The sequence below is a fragment of the Nomascus leucogenys genome, chromosome 20 (assembly GCF_006542625.1).
Source record: "Nomascus leucogenys isolate Asia chromosome 20, Asia_NLE_v1, whole genome shotgun sequence".
In the NCBI taxonomy this organism is placed as follows: domain Eukaryota; kingdom Metazoa; phylum Chordata; class Mammalia; order Primates; family Hylobatidae; genus Nomascus; species Nomascus leucogenys.
Window position 1 is genome coordinate 82,699,737 of NC_044400.1, and position 18,708 is coordinate 82,718,444.

An 18,708-nucleotide genomic window follows, 5' to 3' on the forward strand; every position below is an offset into this window, starting at 1 on the left:
GGCTGGCCACACCCCTGGGTAGAAGGTCCCTGCTCCTTGCCAGGACGCCCAGCCCTGCCTGGACTGCTGAGTGCCCTGGGGGCTCCCCCATGGCTTCCTGGCACCCTGCCTCCATCTCTGTAAACAGTCATCAAATTGTCCTCATCTGGCCCTGCCATGTCTCAAGTCCGGAGCCAAGACAATCCGTGGTGGGGAGACGCAGACCATGGTGGACACTACTGTTTCCTTCTGCCGGCCACCGCCTGGGTCGCACAGGCGTGCCCCCATCCCACCCTCCACCGTGCTGGGGTACAGCAGTCTTCCCTCATGCAGCCTCAGCTCCCCACTCTGCAGAACAAGTAAGAAAGCAAGGGACCGGCATGCCGCCTCACCAGGGGTGATCCCGGAAATCCCTGGGTGGGCAGGGCCGAGCTGGCTCCCCAGCCTGACCCAGGGGCTCAACACGCTTCCGGTCCAGGCTTGGGGGTGGTCTGAGTGGGAGCGAGGGGGAAAGAGGCCTCGCTCCAGCTGGGTCCTCATCAGCCACCGGGGTTTACCCTTGGAGGCTGCCCTGGAATGTGCCCAGGGCCAAGCCACAGAGCCTCAGCCGGAGACTGATGTGTGCAAAGCCACTTTAAAAGGGGCGTTGGTACCAAGATATAAAAGAAAATAATAAAATATAAAAATACATTGCAAAGGGGATGATGGGAGGCAGCGTGGGCACAGTGCAGCCCCAGCTCGCTGACTGCCGGTGCAGGTGCAGCCCACTGGGGCTCAGCACAGGCTCATGGACTGCCCGGGGGTGGGGGCCCTCTTGGCGCAGGGACCTCCAGGTACGGCACAGGGTTCGAGAAGGGGCCTGGTCGGGCCCAGTAGTCCAGGGCTCGAACTCGGTAGGAGCCAGAGACAGCACCTGTGTCTGGAGACAAGGGGACACGTGTGCCAACCGGAACCTGCCCCCACCCGAAAGCCCCCTGACCCCAGGCTTCTCGAGGCCCCCACCCAGTACCGCCCTGAGGCCCAAGAATGGGGTGGCCGAGTCCAGGGTAGCGGGTGGTGGGCGCACCTGGGCTGAACACAAAGAGGTTGAAGGTCGATGGCTTCCTGCTGACCGGGGTGTACGCCTTTCCGTCCTGAGAGAACTGGATCTCGTATGTCCACAGGCACCTGGGGAGGTCAGACCAAGACCAAGGCTGGGGTCAAGACAGTCCTCAAAGGGGGGGGGCAGGCAGGGCAGGGCCGGGTGGGTCCACAGCCCCATTCCTTCAAGCCCCTCGGAGGCACCTCCCCAGCGCCCGGGCACTCTTCCTGCCCAGACAGGAGAGGGCTGGAGCCCGAATGTCCATTTCATGTCCCCTAGGAGAACCCACACCCCACTGGCAGGGCCTGGCGCGTGGCCCACAGTGTGTGGGGTGAAGGGCAGGGACGCACAGCTGCGAGGGAGGGAGCTGGTGGGCCACGGCAAGTGGCCCGAGTGACCGCATGGCTGAAGGGGTCGGGACCCAGGGAGGTGCCTAGGACCAGGCAGCGGGAGGGGCGGCCCCACTCACGCACTTGGAGCCCACGTGTTCATCCGACCAGACCAGAACCAGCTGCCCTTGGGTCAGGGGCAGGGCGCGGAGCCGCGTGACCTGGGGGAGGGAGGGGCTGTGATGGGGTCGGGGAGGGGGAGTCCGGGCCGCGGCGCGGGTTAGGGGACTGCCACTTGCCTGCCCGGGCGGCTTCTCGGGGCGCGCGCACACGTGCACCAGCAAAAGCGACGGCAGCCGCAGCGCGGGGCGCAGGGTCAGGCGGCCGCCGGCGGGTAAGGGGCGCGGTGCCGCGGCCACAGGGTCCTGGGCGCAGTGGCGGGTCCTCAGGGTTCTCCAGGGGGGCTGAGGACGCTCGGCCCGACCTCAGGGCGAACGCCCCCGGCCCACCGCTCCGCCTCCCACCCACACCGCCTCGGGGCCCCCGCCTTTGGTCCCCACCCCGCCGGGACCCCGGCCCGGCCCCTCGCGCCTCCACGGCCCACCCACCTCGGCCGCGCGCATGCGCCGGAACTGCTCAGCCGAAGGGAAGACGGGCCGGCCCAGGCGCCGCCACTCGCCGTCCGGGCTACAGAGCCGGTTGTCCAGGTAGCGCGTGACGTAGACCAGGCCTGCGGGGCCGGACACTCACGCCTCGGCTCCCCGGGCCGCCCCCTCCAGGGCCCGCCCCCTCCAGAGCCCCGGCGGGACCAGAGCCCTCCCTGGGACCCCGGCTCACCCGGGCCGGGGGGCACCCCGCGCAGCCGCAGGGTCACCGCGACGCTGCCGTTGGGGTGGGCGCGGGTGTCGTCGCTCGCGTAGATCAGCACCGCGGCACGCCAGGCGTCGGCCGGGCCCTGGGGGCGGTGGGCGCTGGCCAGGACTCCTACCGTGTGGTTGCTGTCCAGGACCGTCCCGGCCCGCGACACCTCGGCCCAGAGCTGCTCCTCATCTGCGGGGCGGGAGGCCGTCGCCGCGTGGGGCCGTTGCCCCGCCGCCCCAAGACCCAGGGCCGGGGCTCCCACCACTCGCTCCCCCTCCCCTTGGTGAAGGAGTCCCCAGGCCCCGCCACGCAGAGGCGCACCCCGGGAAGCGCGCGGCTGGAGGAAGTGCGCTCCCCGCAGCGGGACCTTCGCAGGAGCCGCTCCCCAGCCTGGAGGGCCCTGGCCGGCCCACCCCAGCGGCCCCGGCTCACCCAGCAGCGCCAGCAGCCCCATGGCGGTGAGCACCGGCTTGCGCAGCAGCTGCACGTGCGGCGGGCGGGTGTTGTTGACCTGGAAGCGCGCGGTGAGCGTGCGCTGCGCGAAGGGGTGCGGGTGGTAGCTCAAGAAGGCGTTGTCGTTGCTCAGAAGCGCGTAGGGGAAGGCGGAACTGGTGTTGGCCAGTAGCAGGTTCTGATGCTGCGCGATGACCTGCGGGTGTCCAGGGCGGCTGGGACCGCGTGGCGCGGCCACCGCTCGCCTGTCCCGTCCCAGGAGGAAGGTGGCTGGGGGGCGCGCAGGGCGTTGGGCCGGCCCACCTTCACCACCATGGCCGCGTAGGTCACGTCGGCCCTCCACGGCTGCGGCAGGGACCAGCCCACCAGCGGGTCCGCCTCGTCGTTGTAGATAGGGGTGTCCGCGAACTTGGGGAAGAGCTGCCGGATCTGCTGCGCGACGGCCTTCTCCTGCTCCAGGATGGAGATGGAGCTGCGCGCACCCTGCGGGCGGGGCCGCCTCAGCACCACCAGGGTCAGCACGGCCGGGGGCACCGCGGCTGAGGGCGCAGAACCCCGGGGCGGACGGAGGGGCAGGGCGCACCTTCCTGTGGAGGGAGATGTAGTCCAGCCGCGCGCCCGCCTCCCCAGTGAAGAAGTTGGTACCGTCGTGGCAGTGGCGCAGGAGGCCCCAGCTCAGCGGGGATCGCGGCGGGGTGTGGAAGGAGTCGCCGGGGCCTCCCAGCCGCAGGGCGGGGCTGGCGGCGCGCAGACCCTCCGAGCAGGCATCGTAGTAGTTCAGGAAGCCTGGGCCGGGGGGAGCGCTGCGTCTACACCTACCCTGGGGACCAGCGGCTTAGCCTCCGCTCCTGCTTTCCTCTGCCCCCTCTCAGCCGGGCAGGACCCCAGGCAGCGGTGCGCACCTTGCAGGGTCATGGAGACGTTGTCAAAGTCGTGGTGGTCTGGCTCGTTCCACGTCTCGAAGTTCCACTTGGAAACATGCGCCAGTCCGTACCTACCTGCAGAGGAGCCTTGCTGTCCCCCCAGCACAGGTGAATCTTGCCTCAGTGACTCCCACGGAGGGTGCAAGGTGATGAAGGGCGTCTGACTCAAGATGAACCCCATCTCCACGCAGGCCAGCCTCCCGCCCCACATCAGGAAGCCCTGGCTCAAAGGGGTCCAAGACCCGGGCAGCAGCCTGGGTGATAGGGGTGCAGCCTGCCCGGGAGTACCCCCCACCCCGGGGGCCCAGGGCCTTCACCCACCCACCAAGCCCAGGAGTACCCCCCAGCCTGGGGCCCCAGGGCCTGCACCGACCACCAACGTATCCCTTGTCCCCCCCCATCCCCCCAAGGGCCTGCTCCTGCCCACCAATATATCTCCTGACCAGGCAGCAGCCTGCTTGATAGGGGTACAACCTGCCCAGGAGTACCCCCGCCCCGGCCAGGGCCCCAGGGCCTGCGCTTGCCCACCGATGTATCTCCTGGCCAGGCTGGAGACCAAGTCCTTCCACTCAAACACCTGCTGCTTGTCCTCAAAGTCGGTGAAGTGGCCCGAAGCACTGCCCATCAGCTCAAACCCTGAAACACAGGAGGGCTGCCCCACCGCCCACTGCACACGACACCCATGCTCTGCCAGGCCTGTGCTCCGGCACCAAGGCCAGCCCTGAATGGACATCCAAGGACCCGGAGGGGCTGGGTGAGGGAGAGGGTGGGCAGGGCAAGGGGGTGCAGCAGGGCAGAGCCCACAGCTCACCTGGGAGGAGCTGATTCTCCCTGAGAAGGTCCAGGTACCCGTCCAGGTGGGTGAAGTTGTAGCTCAGGCCCCGTCCAGTGGACCCCCTGCAGAAGGACGGTCAGCATCAGGAAGCAGGATTCCTACACAGCTCCATGCTCCAGGCTGGAACCGTGGCCACAACGGAGCGTGTGGGAGCCTGCAAAGTGCCACACGGGACTTGGATCCTGACTTCCCGAGGGGCCCTTCCCCTTGGAAAATAATCAACCCTATGAAAGCCTAGTGTGAACTAGAGTATCTGTATATGGAGACTCCCCAACCCTACACCATCAAGAGATGGAAGACTTGGGGTGGGGGTTCGGAATGGCCCTGAGGCTCAGTGGGACGAGGCAGGCAGGTCCCCAGCAGCAGGGGCCAGGGGTCAGGAGCCAGGCAGGACCTGGTGGACACCCCACCCTGGTTCTCTGCACCTCCTGGAGGCCCAGGAGTGCCCCATTTCCCCTCCCGCACCCCAGGAGGCAACATGGGTGGGCAGGAAAGGGAGAAGGGGGCCGCCCTGCCACTGCACTTGCAGATGGGGCTGAATTCCCACAAGGCCTGCATTCCAAGGGGACAGGCGTCATAAGGGAATGGGAATCTTTGGTGAAGGGGATACAACAGGGAGTGAGGAGCCTGATGGTCAGCAAGGGACCTCTCTGAGGAGACATCTAAGGCTACCACGCAATGGGACCAGCCAGCAGGAAGACGTCCAGGCAGCAGATGGCATCGCCAGTGCAAAGGCTCTGGGACAGAATAAGGGTGGATATCATGGGATATGAGGCTCCATGGGGGTCTGGAAGTGACTGCTTTGAGGATGGGACCCTGACCCAGAGTGCAACAGGGATCCCTTTCAGGGTTCTGAGCTGAGCAGTGCCAGGGCATTTTTCTTTTTTCTTTTTCTGAGAGGGAGTCTCGCTCTGTTGCCCAGCCTGGAGTGCAGTGGTGCGATCTCGGCTCACTGCAAGCTCCCCCTCCTGGGTTCACGCCATTCTCCTGCCTCAGCCTCCCAAGTAGCTGGGACTACAGGCGCCCACCACCATGCCCGGCTTATTTTTTTTGTATTTTTAGTAGAGACGGGGTTTCACTGTGTTAGCCAGGATGGTCTCCATCTCCTGACCTCGTGATCCGCCCACCTCGGCCTCCAGCGCGTTTTTCAAGGATCCCTCTGGCAGCTCACTGGAGTCAGGGTGGGAGCTGGAAGACTGGCTGGGGGCCGTGGGGGTCGCCTACAGAGGTATGGTGCCCAGACTGGGTGGTGACTGTGCAGGCTGTGAGCAGAAGGACTGATGAGGTTTGAGGTGAGGTGGGGGTTGGGGGGTCGTCCAGGGCAACTGTGGATTTCAGCTTGGGCAGCTGCACGGGTGGATGAGCTTGGAGTGAGACTGGTCTTGGTTTTGGCCATGTGGAGTTGGATACCTGAGGGTGAACTGAGTGAGGAGGCTGGTGTGCAAGGATCTGGGGTTGTGGGTGATAATTCTGGCCTGAGGGAAGGGGAATGGGATGAATGGAATAGCAGCCGGCCTTGAGCCTGGAGTGAGAAGCAGAGACCAGGCTGGCCAGGGTCTGAGGGCTTCCTGCGGACGCCACGCAGGTCAGCACAGCTGCCCGTGGGGCAGTGCACCTCCTGTGGCAGCTGGCTTTGTGCCACATCTGCAGTGGTAGAGGATGGGGTTACCACCATGGATCGGAATCTGGCCCTGTACAGCTCCCTGTCTGTCAATCTCCCCATGCCACTGCACCCCCAGCTCCACAGCAAAGGTCTGGACACCTCAGCACCTCCCTTCTGGTCCCCATGGTGTACAAAATCAAGGCAGAGCCTTGGCGGGAGTCTACAGCCTTCAGGTGTGGGCTCCTGCTCCGCCCCGCCTCTGCTGGTCCCCACCTGCTCCTGTACCCAGGGCTGGGCACCCAGCAGGAGCAGCAGGAGTCCCTGAGGTCCACCCCACCAGGCCCCTACCACCTCCCCTCCCCTCCATCCAAAGGACACACTGGTAGCAAAGAAGTATAACTTAAAAAGCACTTGGATAAGAAATGCCCAGAAGGTGCATTCCAAAGTCCCAGGGAGTTGGAGTAGCAGGGCACGGTGACCTGGAGGAAAGTGAAGGCCCAGCTGGGCTTCAGGTTTTCTCTGCAGAACCCCAAGGCGATAGCCCGGCAGCCCGTGACCCTAGCGGGGGGAGCCCCAGCATCAGAGATGTCCCTGGCCTGACACCCAAGGCGCCTCTGAGTGTCATCTGGCAGGGCCAGCCTCACAGCGAGGGGAGCCCGGGACAGGGATCCCCGCTCCCAGGGGCGACCCCAGGCCCAGGAACCCCAGAGTCAGTCCACAGGCCCCAGGGCCCATCCTCCGCCTGGCCCCCATTGGGAGGGGCCTTGAGAGACCGACGCTGGGGAGGGGACTGGGCCGGCGAGATGGAGCGCGCAGCCCACCCCCAGGGCCGGAGACGCAGACAAGCCACCGCCCAGCCCGGAACGGAAGCCGCGGGGGCGCGTCAGCCCTGCCAGACCCCGCGCGGGGTGTCGCTGGGGCCGCGGCGGCGCACAACGGGCTCATTCACCGGGCGGCCGCCCGGGTCCCCACGTCCCCGCCCCTGGGCCCGAGCGCGTGCGCCGCGAAGACAGCGCGGCTGCCGGGCCTGGTGAGTGCGCGGGGCGGGGCCGCGCGTGCATGGGGGTTCGCAAGCGGTGGGGGGAGACCGCGCGGGGTGGGGAAGCAGGGCCGCGCGCTCCTGACAGTGGGGGTGGGAGTGCGGGGCAGGGGCGGAGGCCGGGCTCGCTGGGCTGGGGGCGCGGGGCGGGTACAGACCCGCCTCTTGGGAGAACCTGCATCTGTGGCCGGGACGAAGGGGATGAAGGGGACGCAGGTGCTAGAGGGTGCGGGCCGGGGCCTCCTCTTCTCCAGACCTCGGAGCTCGCCCACCCGCGGGAGGGTCTCTGGGAATAAACTCGGGTCCCGTCCCAAAGCCCTGTCGGCCGGGCTTCTTTCCACGGGTGGGAGGCAAGGATACAAGATCTCCTTTCCCAGTAAATGGACTCCGATGTAAAACGGCTGATTTAAAGACAAAACGAAGTAAGCGTGTGACACAAGACTGGCCAGGGGTTCAGGCGGGAGGGGGGTTCAGGCAGGTCCCAGTTGCTGGGGCCCCCACGCCCCCTGTCCTACGTGGGCCAAGCGGGGAAGGAAGGAGATGTTGGCAGCCCTGTGCCCGCACAGGCTCGGGGTAGAATGGGCTACCCATTCTCTCTGGCCAGCAAGGCCCCGGACCCCTGGGCACTCAGCCTTTGGGCCTGGTCACAGGGCAGCACCAGCCACTGCCTCAATGCTCAGAGAAACTGAGGCAGAGACACGTGGGAGGGGGCAGGTCAGGCCCCAAGGATCCTACAAGGATGACCTCATCTGCTTTAGACACCCAGCCTAGGTAGAGACTAAAAGGGCATAAGGCCCAATGCCTGCAGAAGACCCCTGAGGCCAGGCCCCTGCAGTGCGGCTGAGGCTGTTCCTGAACTGTGCTCACCTGCCTAAAACCTCACCTCGGGTCCCCATGAGCCAACCTCTGGAAACCTCCACCACCCTTCCTGAGGAGGGAAGGGCCACCTCCCACTCCAGGTTTTTCTGTGGCCCCAGGTGGCACTGCCCACCCTACCCTGCATGCAGGCGTCTGCACCAAGTGCCCCATCCCTGCTGTAGCACCCAGGTCCACCCTGCCTCCTTTAGGGAGACCTTGAGGGAACGAGCCCAGCCCCCTGGGTCTCCCCAGTTCTCCAACAACTCTGCTGGTGGCTGCACCCAAAGGGGCCCTTATCTGTCCCAGGGAGGGGCCTGAGGCCCTGCGTGACTGCCTTACCCCACCCACTGGCCAACCACTTCTTACAGCACAGCTCCCAACTGCTGGGCAAACAGCTGCTTCCCAGGGACCACTGGGGCCCAGGTTGGGCTGGGGTGGGAGCAAGGACTCAGACTCGGGAGGACAGGGCAGGGGCTTCGAGGAGAAATCAGACTTGGAGAGGGCATCCCAGGTGGACGTTATGGGGATACAAGACCCTGGAGCGTTCAGCCCCGCCCACATCTCACACTCAGGATGTCTCCTACTCTCTGGCCACCCCAACTACATTCCACTCCCATTTCACCTCCAAATGGGGGCACTGCAGCCCAGTCTTCCCTGGGCTCACCCAGGGCTGTGGGGAACTAGCAGGGCCTGGCAGACAGCTTCCACGAGGAGGTAGCTTTGGTGGGGTGAGTGTCCAGGGTCTCCTCCCTCCGGGGCTCTGCCCCATCAATGTCAGTGTCCTTGTCCTGGGGGAATGGAACCCCGGCACATCAGCCGGTTCTGCAAGACCCTCGGCATCAATCTCACGTGGACAGAAGTAGAGCCTGTGGCTTCTGTTCCCAGTATAGAGTCAGGCTGCCCAAGGTGCCAGGGCCAGCTTGGCCTTCCAGTCCCACCTGAGGGACCCACTGCAGCCTCCTGGCCTCCCTTGGGATGGGAGAGCACTGAGGGCTGCAGCCCCTTGTTACAGTCACCCTCCAGCCACAGATGCCCAGTGCAGGCTCCCACCCAGTACTCACTGTCAAAGTTGGGGAGGGACCTGAGGTTCCCGAGGAATTTTTTTTTTTTGAGACAGAATGGCCGGGCGCGGTGGCTCACACCTGTAATCCCAGCACTTTGGGAGGCTGAGGCGGGTGGATCACAAGGTCAGGAGTTCAAGACCAGCCTGACCAACATAGTGAAACCCTGTCTTTACTAAAAATACAAAAATTAGCCGGGCATGGTGGCGCACACCTGTAGTCCCAACTACTCAGGCAGCTGAGGCAGGAGAATTGCTTGAACCCGGGAGGCAGGGGCTGCAGTGAGCCAAGATTGCGCCACTGCACTCCAGCCTGGGCGACAGAGGACAGAGCGAGACTCCGTCTCAAAAAAAAAAAAAAAAAAAAAAAGACTTGCAGGCTGGACTGAAGTGGTACAATCATACCTCACTGCAGCCTGGACCTCCAGGGCTCAAGCAACCCTCCTGCCTTAGCTTCCCAAAGTGCTGGGCCAATGATAGCGTTTGTTTCTGAGACAGGCTCTTGCTCTGTGGCCTAGGATAGGGTGCAGTGGCGCAATCATACCTCACGGCAGCCTCAAACTCCTGGGCTCAAGCCATGCTCCTGCCTGAGCCGCTTGAGTAGCTGGGATACAGGCACACACCACCACACCCAGCTAATTTTGTACTTTTAATTTTTGTAAAGGTTGGGCGGTGGGGGGCAGCTGGGTGCAGTGGCTCAAGCCTGTAATCTCAGCACTTTGGGAGGCCGAGGTGGGCGGATCACGACTTCAGGAGATCAGCACCATCCTGGCTAACACGGTGAAACCCCATCTCTACTAAAAATACAAAAAATTAGCCGGGCGTGGTCGTGGGCGCCTGTAGTCCCAGCTACTCCGGAAGCTGAGGCAAGAGAATCACTTGAACCCAGGAGGCAGAGCTTGCAGTGAGCCGAGATCATGCCACTGTACTCCAGCCTGGGCAACAGAGCGAGACTCCGTCTCAAAAAAAAAAAAAAAATTAGCCAGGCGTGGTGGCGGGCGCCTGTAGTCCCAGCTACTCAGGAGGCTGAGGCAGGAGAATGGCGTGAACCCAGGAGGCGGAGCTTCCAGTGAGCTGAGATCACACCACTGCATTCCAGCCTGGGTGACAGGGCGAGACTCCGCCTAAAAAAAAAAAAAAAAAAAAAGAAAAAGGAAAAGGTGGCGGGGCGTCTCACTATGTTGACCAGGCTGGTCTTGAACTCCTGGCCTTAAGCGATCCCCCTGTCTAGGCCTCCTAAAGTGTTGGAATTACAGGAGTGAACCACCGTGCCTGGCTAATAATTCCTTTTAAAAAGCAGCTTACCCTCATTTTCACGTGTGGGCCTAATTTAGTTCACTTTAAAAAATCATTTTTCTTCACCCCAGCCCTATGAGGCAGGCACTGCTGGTCCCAGCCTGTGGTAGAGGGGAGGGCAGAGGAGCCGTGAGGGTGACCAGGCACAGTGGGTCGGCGCTGGGTCCGGGCAGACCAGGACTCCTGGCCAGTCATGGCACCTTGACCCGGGCAGCCCTTGCCCGGGGCGGTGAGCACCACACACAGGGCTTACGCGAGCACATACGCATATGCACACACCGGCAGCCTTGTGCTGAGCTGGCTGTCGGCCTCCGCCCTGCTCCAGCTTGGACCAGGCCCGCTCCTTGCAGGACCGGGAGGGTGTCCGGCAACTGGACACGGAGACCAACCCTACCTCAGCCCTACCTGGGTTTGAAGGCTGCTGCACTCGACCCCAGACCCCAGAGCTGAAGGTTTGCCTGTGCTCAGCCCTTGAGCCCCCGCCTCCCGCTGTCCCTACGCACCTCCAGGCAGGGCTGCAGAGCCACAGCTGCAGCCGCTCCTGGGAGGCTGGGAGCTCATCGGAGGCCCACACAGCTCTAACTACTACAAGCCCCTGATTACAGTTCAACTCCTGGATTAGCCGATCAGGTAACATGGCTGAAGAAACCCGTGACTCAGCAGTCTGTAGGTAAATAATTTAACTACAGAGTCCAGTGCACAGACCACTGCCTGCAGGTCGGCGCCAGAGCCGCCACCCCACTCTCCCTGCTGCTTGCGGGAGCGAGGGCCCTGCCGTCCTCGGTGCTCTTGCCAGCCCCTCGTCATCCCAGGGCCCTCGGCGCCTGTGAGGACTCTCTCAGGTAAGAACCATCCTGGGCCCAGATCTCAGCCGCAGCAGAGTGGGGCGTGGGAGCCGAGGCCAGAAATGCCCTGGACTCGTGGTTTCTTAGGGGCACCCTCAGGCTCAAGGCAGGTGGCCCTGCTGTCCCCATTCCACACACCTGGACCCCAGGGGCTTGGGGTGGGCTTCAGGGCATCCAGGGACCCAGTGTGGTGGGGTCTTCCAGGGACGGGGACACAACTCTTGCAATGTTGCCTGAGGGCCAGGACCCACGCTCTGTGCCCCAGGGGTGCTGTGCCCAGCCTGCATGTGTCAACCTACCAGGCTGGGCTCACTCCCCCAACACACCCACCAGGAGACTGCAGCTCCCACACCCTGGGCCAGCGTGCAAACAGCAGGCTCAGCCCAGGCTCCAGGGTGTCCTGGGAGCAGTCTTTGCCTAACATCGCTGAGAAGAATGTTTAAAGTGAAAGTACATTGGACCCTGCAAACAGGACAGACCCGAGGCCTCACATGAGACCCGTCAGGCCTCTAAGCACCGCCTCCCTAACGCCAGTGTTTTCCGAGTCAAGGGAAATGTCAGGTGCCCTTCCGGCTCTGCCGGCCCAGGGTGGCTGTGTGCAGCGGGCTGGGTCCTCTCGGTGCTGCCTGGGGACAGTGTGTCATGGCCGTTCCACAGTGAGCTGGTGCAGCCTGGGAAAAAGGGCGCCTCACGTCCCAGAACTGTCTGGGCAGGGGAGACAGACGCCAGTCACCCTCCTCCCCTCCCAGCTGGCTCTGATGGGGCCCCCGTCCAGTTATATTCTCAGAATTCTGTCCCAAGGCCAGGCGGATGGGCTAGGCTAGTGTCTTAGAGCGCTGCTCCCCCAGCAGACTTGGGGTCCCAGCACCCACAAAGCTTGGCAGGGACATAGGAGGCCTCTTCCTGAGACTTGCGCCAGCCCGAGGACCCACAGGGCAGGTGACAGGGGTGGGTGGAGGTGTCTCCAGGAGAGCAGGCGATGGTTTGGATGGGGGAGAAAGGGCTCTGGTGTGGGCATGGGGTGGACAGCAGGACCGTTCGCCAACCTGGGGAGCCAGGGTTGCCTGCACCTGTGTCCAGTGACTGTGACATTCTGACCCGAGGCACGTGTGCGTGGCAGCAGCCCAGCCTGTTCCCTCCCTGTTGGGGAGATGAGCTTTAGGAGGCTACAGGGTGGGTTTCAGCCACGAACTGCAGAGCCAATGGGCCGGAGCTGAGCCTGGACAGGGTCCCGCCATGCCGCCCCTCAGCACTGCTGGCCTCAGCACACCCCGTGGCATGGGCTTGGTGTCGGAATCCCATCTCACCCCACGCTGGATTCTGGAGCCAGAAGGGCCCGGCGTCCATCCATATCGGGCAGAGGGCTGGGACCCGCGCTGCCAGGAGAAGGCCCAGCACCAATCCCCGGCCCTGGGTGGGCGCGGGGTCCGCCCCAAGGGGCCCGTTGCTGCCTGGGACCTTGTCGTTTGGCCCTGGATCCGGGGGCTCCTGTGACCATGCCCTCTTCTCGGCTGCAGGTCGGCCACAGGACCTGACACAGCAGGATGGACGAGTCCCCTGAGCCTCTGCAGCAGGGCAGAGGGCTGGTGCTGGTCCGACGGCAGCGCCCAGCACCCCAGGGTCTGCGTGAGATGCTGAAGGCCAGGCTGTGGCGGAGCTGTTCGTGCAGCGTGCTGTGCGCCCGGGCGCTGGTGCAGGACCTGCTCCCCGCCACGCGCTGGCTGCGTCAGTACCGCCCGCGGGAGTACCTGGCAGGTGACGTCATGTCTGGGCTGGTCATCGGCATCATCCTGGTGCCACAGGCCATCGCCTACTCATTGCTGGCCGGGCTGCAGCCCATCTACAGCCTGTATACGTCCTTCTTCGCCAACCTCATCTACTTCCTCATGGGCACCTCACGGCACGTCTCCGTGGGCATCTTCAGCCTGCTTTGCCTCATGGTGGGGCAGGTGGTGGACCGGGAGCTCCAGCTGGCCGGCTTTGACCCCTCCCAGGACGGCCTGCAGCCAGGGGCCAACAGCAGCATCCTCAACAGCTCGGCTGCCATGCTGGACTGCGGGCGTGACTGCTACGCCATCCGCGTCGCCACCGCCCTCACGCTGATGACCGGGCTTTACCAGGTGAGGAGCCCTGCTTGGGCACAGGGAGGGGCCCAGGACACCCCCCTTAGGTGCTGGCCATCCATGAGGGCAAGGCTGGGAGCAAGCGCAGGGTTGGCAGAGGAGGTGCTGGCCCAGGACAGCAAGGCTTGGGCAGAGCTGGGGCATGCTGGGGCATCCCAGGGCGAGGCACCAACGCAGAGGGGTTGTGGATGCAGGAGGGGAGGGGCACAGGGAGCCAGCCCGGTGGGCCACGGTGGGGACCAGCAGGCCAGGTGTGGCTGTGGCTCAGTGGTGCCGGACTGAGGCCATGTGGCCTCCCAGGCCTTCTGTCCTAGGTGGGGTGGGGGATGGCCTCGCCACCCCCGAAGGTCTCCTGCTTTGTCCTGTCCACCATGGCCTGTCCACCTTGGCCCCCGTTGGCTCCACATCTGCATGGGGGGCAGTGGGCACCATGTGTAGAAAGCAGGAGGAAGGGGCTGCCTTCTGATACCAGAGGTCTTAATTCTGAAATAAAACAGGCTGCTGCACGTGACAAGGGTTAGATGTGTCTATGGCCAACTGTGTGCATGTGTGACACTCATGTGGATGTCACAAGTGTCTGCAGGCGTGAGCACGCGTGGAGCCAGAACACAGGCCCGTGTGAGGAGTCTGATTTGGAACACGGGGGGCTGCAACACAGAACTGTCAGGTCCTGTGCCGTGACCACCACCCCTCGGGCCACGCCAGGTGCTGGTGAGGGGCACGTGGCTCCCGCCAGGCGCCTGCTGGCCTGACTGCACTCCGTCCACAGGTCCTCATGGGCGTCCTCCGGCTGGGCTTCGTGTCCGCCTACCTCTCACAGCCACTGCTCGACGGCTTTGCTATGGGGGCCTCCGTGACCATCCTGACCTCGCAGCTCAAACACCTGCTGGGCGTGCGGATCCCGCGGCACCAGGGGCCCGGCATGGTGGTCCTCACATGGCTGAGCCTGCTGCGCAGCGCCGGGCAGGCCAACGTGTGCGACGTGGTCACCAGCACGGTGTGCCTGGCGGTGCTGCTAGCCGCGAAGGAGCTCTCAGACCGCTACCGACACCGCCTGAGGGTGCCGCTGCCCACGGAGCTGCTGGTCATCGTGGTGGCCACACTCGTGTCCCACTTTGGGCAGCTCCACAAGCGCTTCGGCTCGAGTGTGGCTGGCGACATCCCCACAGGTTTCATGCCCCCTCAGGTCCCGGAGCCCAGGCTGATGCAGCGTGTGGCCTTGGATGCCGTGGCCCTGGCCCTCGTGGGTGCGGCCTTCTCCATCTCGCTGGCAGAGATGTTCGCCCGCAGTCACGGCTACTCTGTGCGTGCCAACCAGGAGCTGCTGGCTGTGGGCTGCTGCAACGTGCTACCCGCCTTCCTCCACTGCTTCGCCACCAGCGCCGCCCTGGCCAAGAGCCTGGTGAAGACAGCCACTGGCTGCCGGACACAGCTGTCCAGCGTGGTCAGCGCCACCGTGGTGCTGCTGGTGCTGCTGGCGCTGGCACCGCTGTTCCACGACCTACAGCGAAGCGTGCTGGCCTGCGTCATCGTGGTCAGCCTGCGGGGGGCCCTGCGCAAGGTGTGGGACCTCCCGCGGCTGTGGCGGATGAGCCCGGCCGACGCGCTGGTCTGGGCGGGCACCGCGGCCACCTGTATGCTGGTCAGCACAGAGGCCGGGCTGCTGGCTGGCGTCATCCTCTCGCTGTTCAGCCTGGCCGGCCGCACCCAACGCCCACACGCCGCCCTGCTGGCCCGCATCGGGGACTCGGCCTTCTACGAGGATGCCACAGAGTTCGAGGGCCTCGTCCCCGAGCCCGGCGTGCGGGTGTTCCGCTTTGGGGGGCCGCTGTACTATGCCAACAAGGACTTCTTCCTGCGGTCACTCTACAGCCTCACGGGGCTGGACGCAGGGTGCATGGCTGCCAGGAGGAAGGAGGGGGGCTCAGAGAGGGGGGTCGGTGAGGGAGGCCCTGCCCAGGGCGAGGTCCTGGGCCCGGTTAGCAGCAGGGCTGCGCTGGTGCCCGCGGCGGCCGGCTTCCACACAGTGGTCATCGACTGCGCGCCGCTGCTGTTCCTGGACGCAGCTGGTGTGACCACGCTGCAGGACCTGCGCCGAGACTACAGGGCCCTGGGCATCAGCCTGCTGCTAGCCTGCTGCAACCCCCCTGTGAGAGACATTCTGAGCAGAGGAGGCTTCCTCGGGGAGGGCCCCAGGGACATGGCTGAGGAGGAGCAGCTGTTCCTCAGTGTGCACGACGCCGTGCAGACGGCACGAGCCCGCCACAGGGAGCTGGAGGCCACTGATGCCCATCTGTAGCAGGGCCAGGCCTGCCCAGCAGCCTCTGCTCCCTCTTGGGGGCCCACGGCAGACGTCTGCAAGCCACTGCGGGGACCCTTCCCAGGGAGGAGCCGCCCAAGAGTTAGCTGCACTCTTGCGCCACAGCTGCCCTGGGGAAACCAGGGAAGCCCAACTGGGAAAGGAGGCCCTCTGATCACACACAGGACCCAAACACTCAGAAATCAAGAAGCTCTGCCTCCGAGACAGGCTGGCCCACAGGGCTGGCTGGGCCCAGATGCGCCGTCCCTCGGCTCAGAAGGGATGGGCCTGGCCTGACGTTCGCGGTTGACGTCTTATTTGAACAAGGGTCCCCCGCCATCATGCAGCCTCCAAGGTGCCAAGAGGACTTCCTATGCTCAGGCCTGCCCGGTGCCCACCCTGCTGGTAGGAGCCAGCGGCTCCGGCCAAATGCATGAGGGTCTCTGTGTTTCCAGAAGGCCCCACACACCCAAGTGCCCCTCACACCTCGTGCCTCCCCCTCACAGGGTGGCCACCTGCACCAGCGTCAGGGCCCAGGGTGCTGTGACCAGTAAGACCTCAGCTCAGCCCTCAGGTGCAGTGGCCCTGCCCAGCCCGGCCAGCAAACACACACAGGGATGCTCATGGGTGCACGAGGAGCCAGGTGCGGCGCAGCCAACCCTGAGCCTCCAGGGAGACCTGCAGGAAGCTCACCGTGCCCCATGCAGGGGCTCCCCCCCGCACACAGCCCTCACCCCAACACAGCCAGCAAGGACACACTCTCCCCAACAGGGTGCTTCGGCGGAAAGTGGGGGAACAAGGGGTCTTCCGAGCAGCCTCCAGCCCTGCCCCTCCCATCTGTGCCTCTGTAAGGGGCTCTGGGACGCCCAGGCCCTGCCCGTCGCCCACCTGGTGGTGACAAGCTCCAGCAGCCAGTGGGTCCGGACCTGCTCGATGCCGCGGTGAGGGACGGCGCCCACATAGGCGAGGTTGAGCTGCTGGTCCCAGCTGAGGAGGTACTGGTCAGCCTGGCTGTGTGGCAGCGGGGGACTGGGGACAACAAAGGGGCAGCTCAGTCCCGAGCCTCAGCATGGCTGGCAGCGCGGCTGACACACACGTTCAAGCCCAGGACTGCCCGGGCGCGGGATCCAGGCCCTGCACGTGCGTTCAGTGACCAATAAAATGACCCTTAGGGCCAGGAATGTCGGGAGGTCCCATCTTCATGGGGAACCGGAGCAGCAGTAAGAGGAGGGGCCAACGCCGGCCCTGGCCTTGGCCCTGCCAGGCGGGGGGGTACCTCAGCTCTAGGTGGATGGAATGGGACAGGCAGGCCAGGTCCCGCTGCAGGGCCGTCCAGTCCCAGGGGAGACTCCTGGTTTACCTCAAAGAGCAGGATCCTGGGCATCGGCCTGGGCTGCAGGGGGCGGCCCAGGCTCACGCCCCGGCGCCCACTCAGCTGGAGAGCCCACCCCCAAACACGGCGGGGGGCGGGCCCGGGACAGCCAGGGCCTCCGGTCTCTGAAGCTCTCACAGTGCGCAGTCAGGGGGCGCCCGAGTTCTCCCCGTGCGGCCAGGGGGTCCGGGGCCGCGGGCGGGCGCGCGGCGCGCTCACCAGAAGCCTGTGCTCCTCCAGAAGCGCCGCAGGGGCCACAGCGCGCGGGCCGCGTCCACCTGCACCAGGTGCGGGGCCTCGGTCGGGGCCACCGGGGGCGCGGCCAGGAGCGAGGCCAGGAGCGCGAGCAGCGCGGCGCGGGGGCTTAGAGGACGCATGGCCGGGCGCGATCGGGTACTGCGGGGCTTCGGGCTGCACTGCGGGTTCCGCCTCCGGGTCGGAGTCTGGGCGCGCACCCCACGTGACCGCCGCCGCGGGGCGGGGCCTTGGTGAGGGGGGGCGCTGGCCGGGTGGGAGGGGCTGGGGAGCCTCGGGGAGCCGGGATCCCGGCGGGGCTTGGAGCCCCGCTTCCTTGCAGGCCTCACGGGTTGCTCTGAGGACCGATGACTTGGAAAGTGCTCAGAAGAACGCTTGGCCCATTGGTGCTATGTGAGTTGAGCTATTACTGTCTTGTTTTTCTGTTTTTGTGAGTTTTTGAGACAGAGTCTTGCTTTGTCGCCCAGGCTGAGGTGCAGTGGCGCGATCTCAGCTCACTGCAACCTCCATCTCCGGGGCTCCGGGCTCCGGCGATCTTCTCACCCCAACCTCCTGAGTAAAGCGTGCGCTTTAGCAGGAAGGATAATTACCCCGGAAAAGCACACTGGGCCCTCCTTACGCTTGACTTCGGATCCATGGATTCAGCCATGCAGACTGAACATTTAAGCCAAAGCAGTACAAAATAATACACATTTTAAAACAATACAGCATAACAGCTATTTACAGAGCATTTACATTGTTTTAGGGATTATAAGTAATCTTGATTTAAAGTACACAGTCGGATGTGCGTAGGTCATGTGCAAATACTACGCCGTTTTATATCAAGTACCTGAGCACCTGCAAATGTTGGTATCTGTGAGGGTCCTGGAACCAACACCCCAAGGATACCATGGGGCAATCTTAGTCCTGTATGCATGTGTGAATCCAAGCAAACATTGTATAAAAATAATAGTGGAAAGAACAGGCTGGGTGCGGTGGCTCACACCTGCGATCCCAGCACTTTGGAATTGCAGGCCAACACGGGAGGATCACTTGAGGCCTGGAGTTTGAAATCGGCCTGGGCAACGTACCAAGACCCTATCTGTACAAAAAAAAAAAATTAGCCAGATGCGATGGTACATGGCTATGAGGCCCAGCTACCCACGAAATTGAAGTGGGAGATTGCTTAAGCTTAGGAGTTCAAGGCTGAGACGAGCCGTGATCACACCACTACATTCCAGCCTGGTTGACAAAATGAGACCCCATCTCTAAAAAAAGAAAAGAAAAAAGATAGAACAGTCTACTAACAAAACGAAAATCCTGGACAATAATCCTCTGTAAGTTGGGAGAAGGATAATTAGAGTTACAGTGTTGTGGGTCTTTTTATTTTGGGGAGAGGGGTTAAAATATTGCTTAACATTAGGTCTTCTTATGTTGAAACTGCATTAAAAGTGATTAGCCATTTAAAAGTGAAATAGTGTGTATATATTCCAAATTAGCAAGGAGGAAAAACATAAT

General features: G+C 63.8%; 2 protein-coding genes across 12 annotated transcripts; one reads left to right on the plus strand and one right to left on the minus strand.

The window, feature by feature from the left end:
* Positions 1 to 597: 597 nt before the first annotated feature.
* Positions 598 to 17,417, minus strand: IDUA (alpha-L-iduronidase). 11 transcript variants are annotated; one of them, XM_030801303.1, is made up of 14 exons: positions 17,176 to 17,415; positions 16,473 to 16,613; positions 4,438 to 4,523; positions 4,155 to 4,262; positions 3,606 to 3,701; positions 3,287 to 3,489; positions 3,007 to 3,186; positions 2,683 to 2,899; positions 2,227 to 2,439; positions 1,998 to 2,119; positions 1,689 to 1,814; positions 1,534 to 1,610; positions 1,046 to 1,146; positions 598 to 898 (listed from the first exon to the last, which is right to left on the minus strand). In XM_030801303.1, exons 1-14 carry the CDS (start codon positions 17,331 to 17,333, stop codon positions 765 to 767), a joined length of 1,962 nt encoding a protein of 653 aa, XP_030657163.1. In that variant the 5' UTR covers positions 17,334 to 17,415; the 3' UTR covers positions 598 to 764. The 11 variants fall into 11 exon arrangements, 10 of the variants coding, with proteins under 10 accessions (XP_030657163.1, XP_030657162.1, XP_030657166.1 ...); XM_030801302.1 differs by having other exon boundaries at positions 1,530 to 1,610; positions 17,176 to 17,402; XM_030801306.1 differs by lacking the exon at positions 1,689 to 1,814 and having other exon boundaries at positions 1,530 to 1,610; positions 17,176 to 17,402.
* On the plus strand, positions 12,683 to 16,765 carry SLC26A1 (solute carrier family 26 member 1). The gene is made up of 2 exons (XM_030801300.1): positions 12,683 to 13,282; positions 14,055 to 16,765. Exons 1-2 carry the CDS (start codon positions 12,707 to 12,709, stop codon positions 15,582 to 15,584), a joined length of 2,106 nt encoding a protein of 701 aa, XP_030657160.1. The 5' UTR covers positions 12,683 to 12,706; the 3' UTR covers positions 15,585 to 16,765.
* Positions 17,418 to 18,708: the final 1,291 nt, after the last annotated feature.

Coding starts and splice junctions, on each gene's coding strand:
- SLC26A1 (XM_030801300.1), top strand. CDS start 12,707: ATGGACGAGTCCCCTGAGCCTCTGCAGCAGGGCAGAGGGCTGGTGCTG. Junction 13,283..14,054: donor TGATGACCGGGCTTTACCAG/GTGAGGAGCCCT, acceptor CTCCGTCCACAG/GTCCTCATGGGCGTCCTCCG.
- IDUA (XM_030801307.1), bottom strand. CDS start 17,333: ATGCGTCCTCTAAGCCCCCGCGCCGCGCTGCTCGCGCTCCTGGCCTCG. Junction 16,614..17,175: donor TGGAGGAGCACAGGCTTCTG/GTGAGCGCGCCG, acceptor TGTTGTCCCCAG/TCCCCCGCTGCCACACAGCC. Junction 2,440..2,682: donor GGGGCTGCTGGCGCTGCTGG/GTGAGCCGGGGC, acceptor CCCGCCCCGCAG/ATGAGGAGCAGCTCTGGGCC.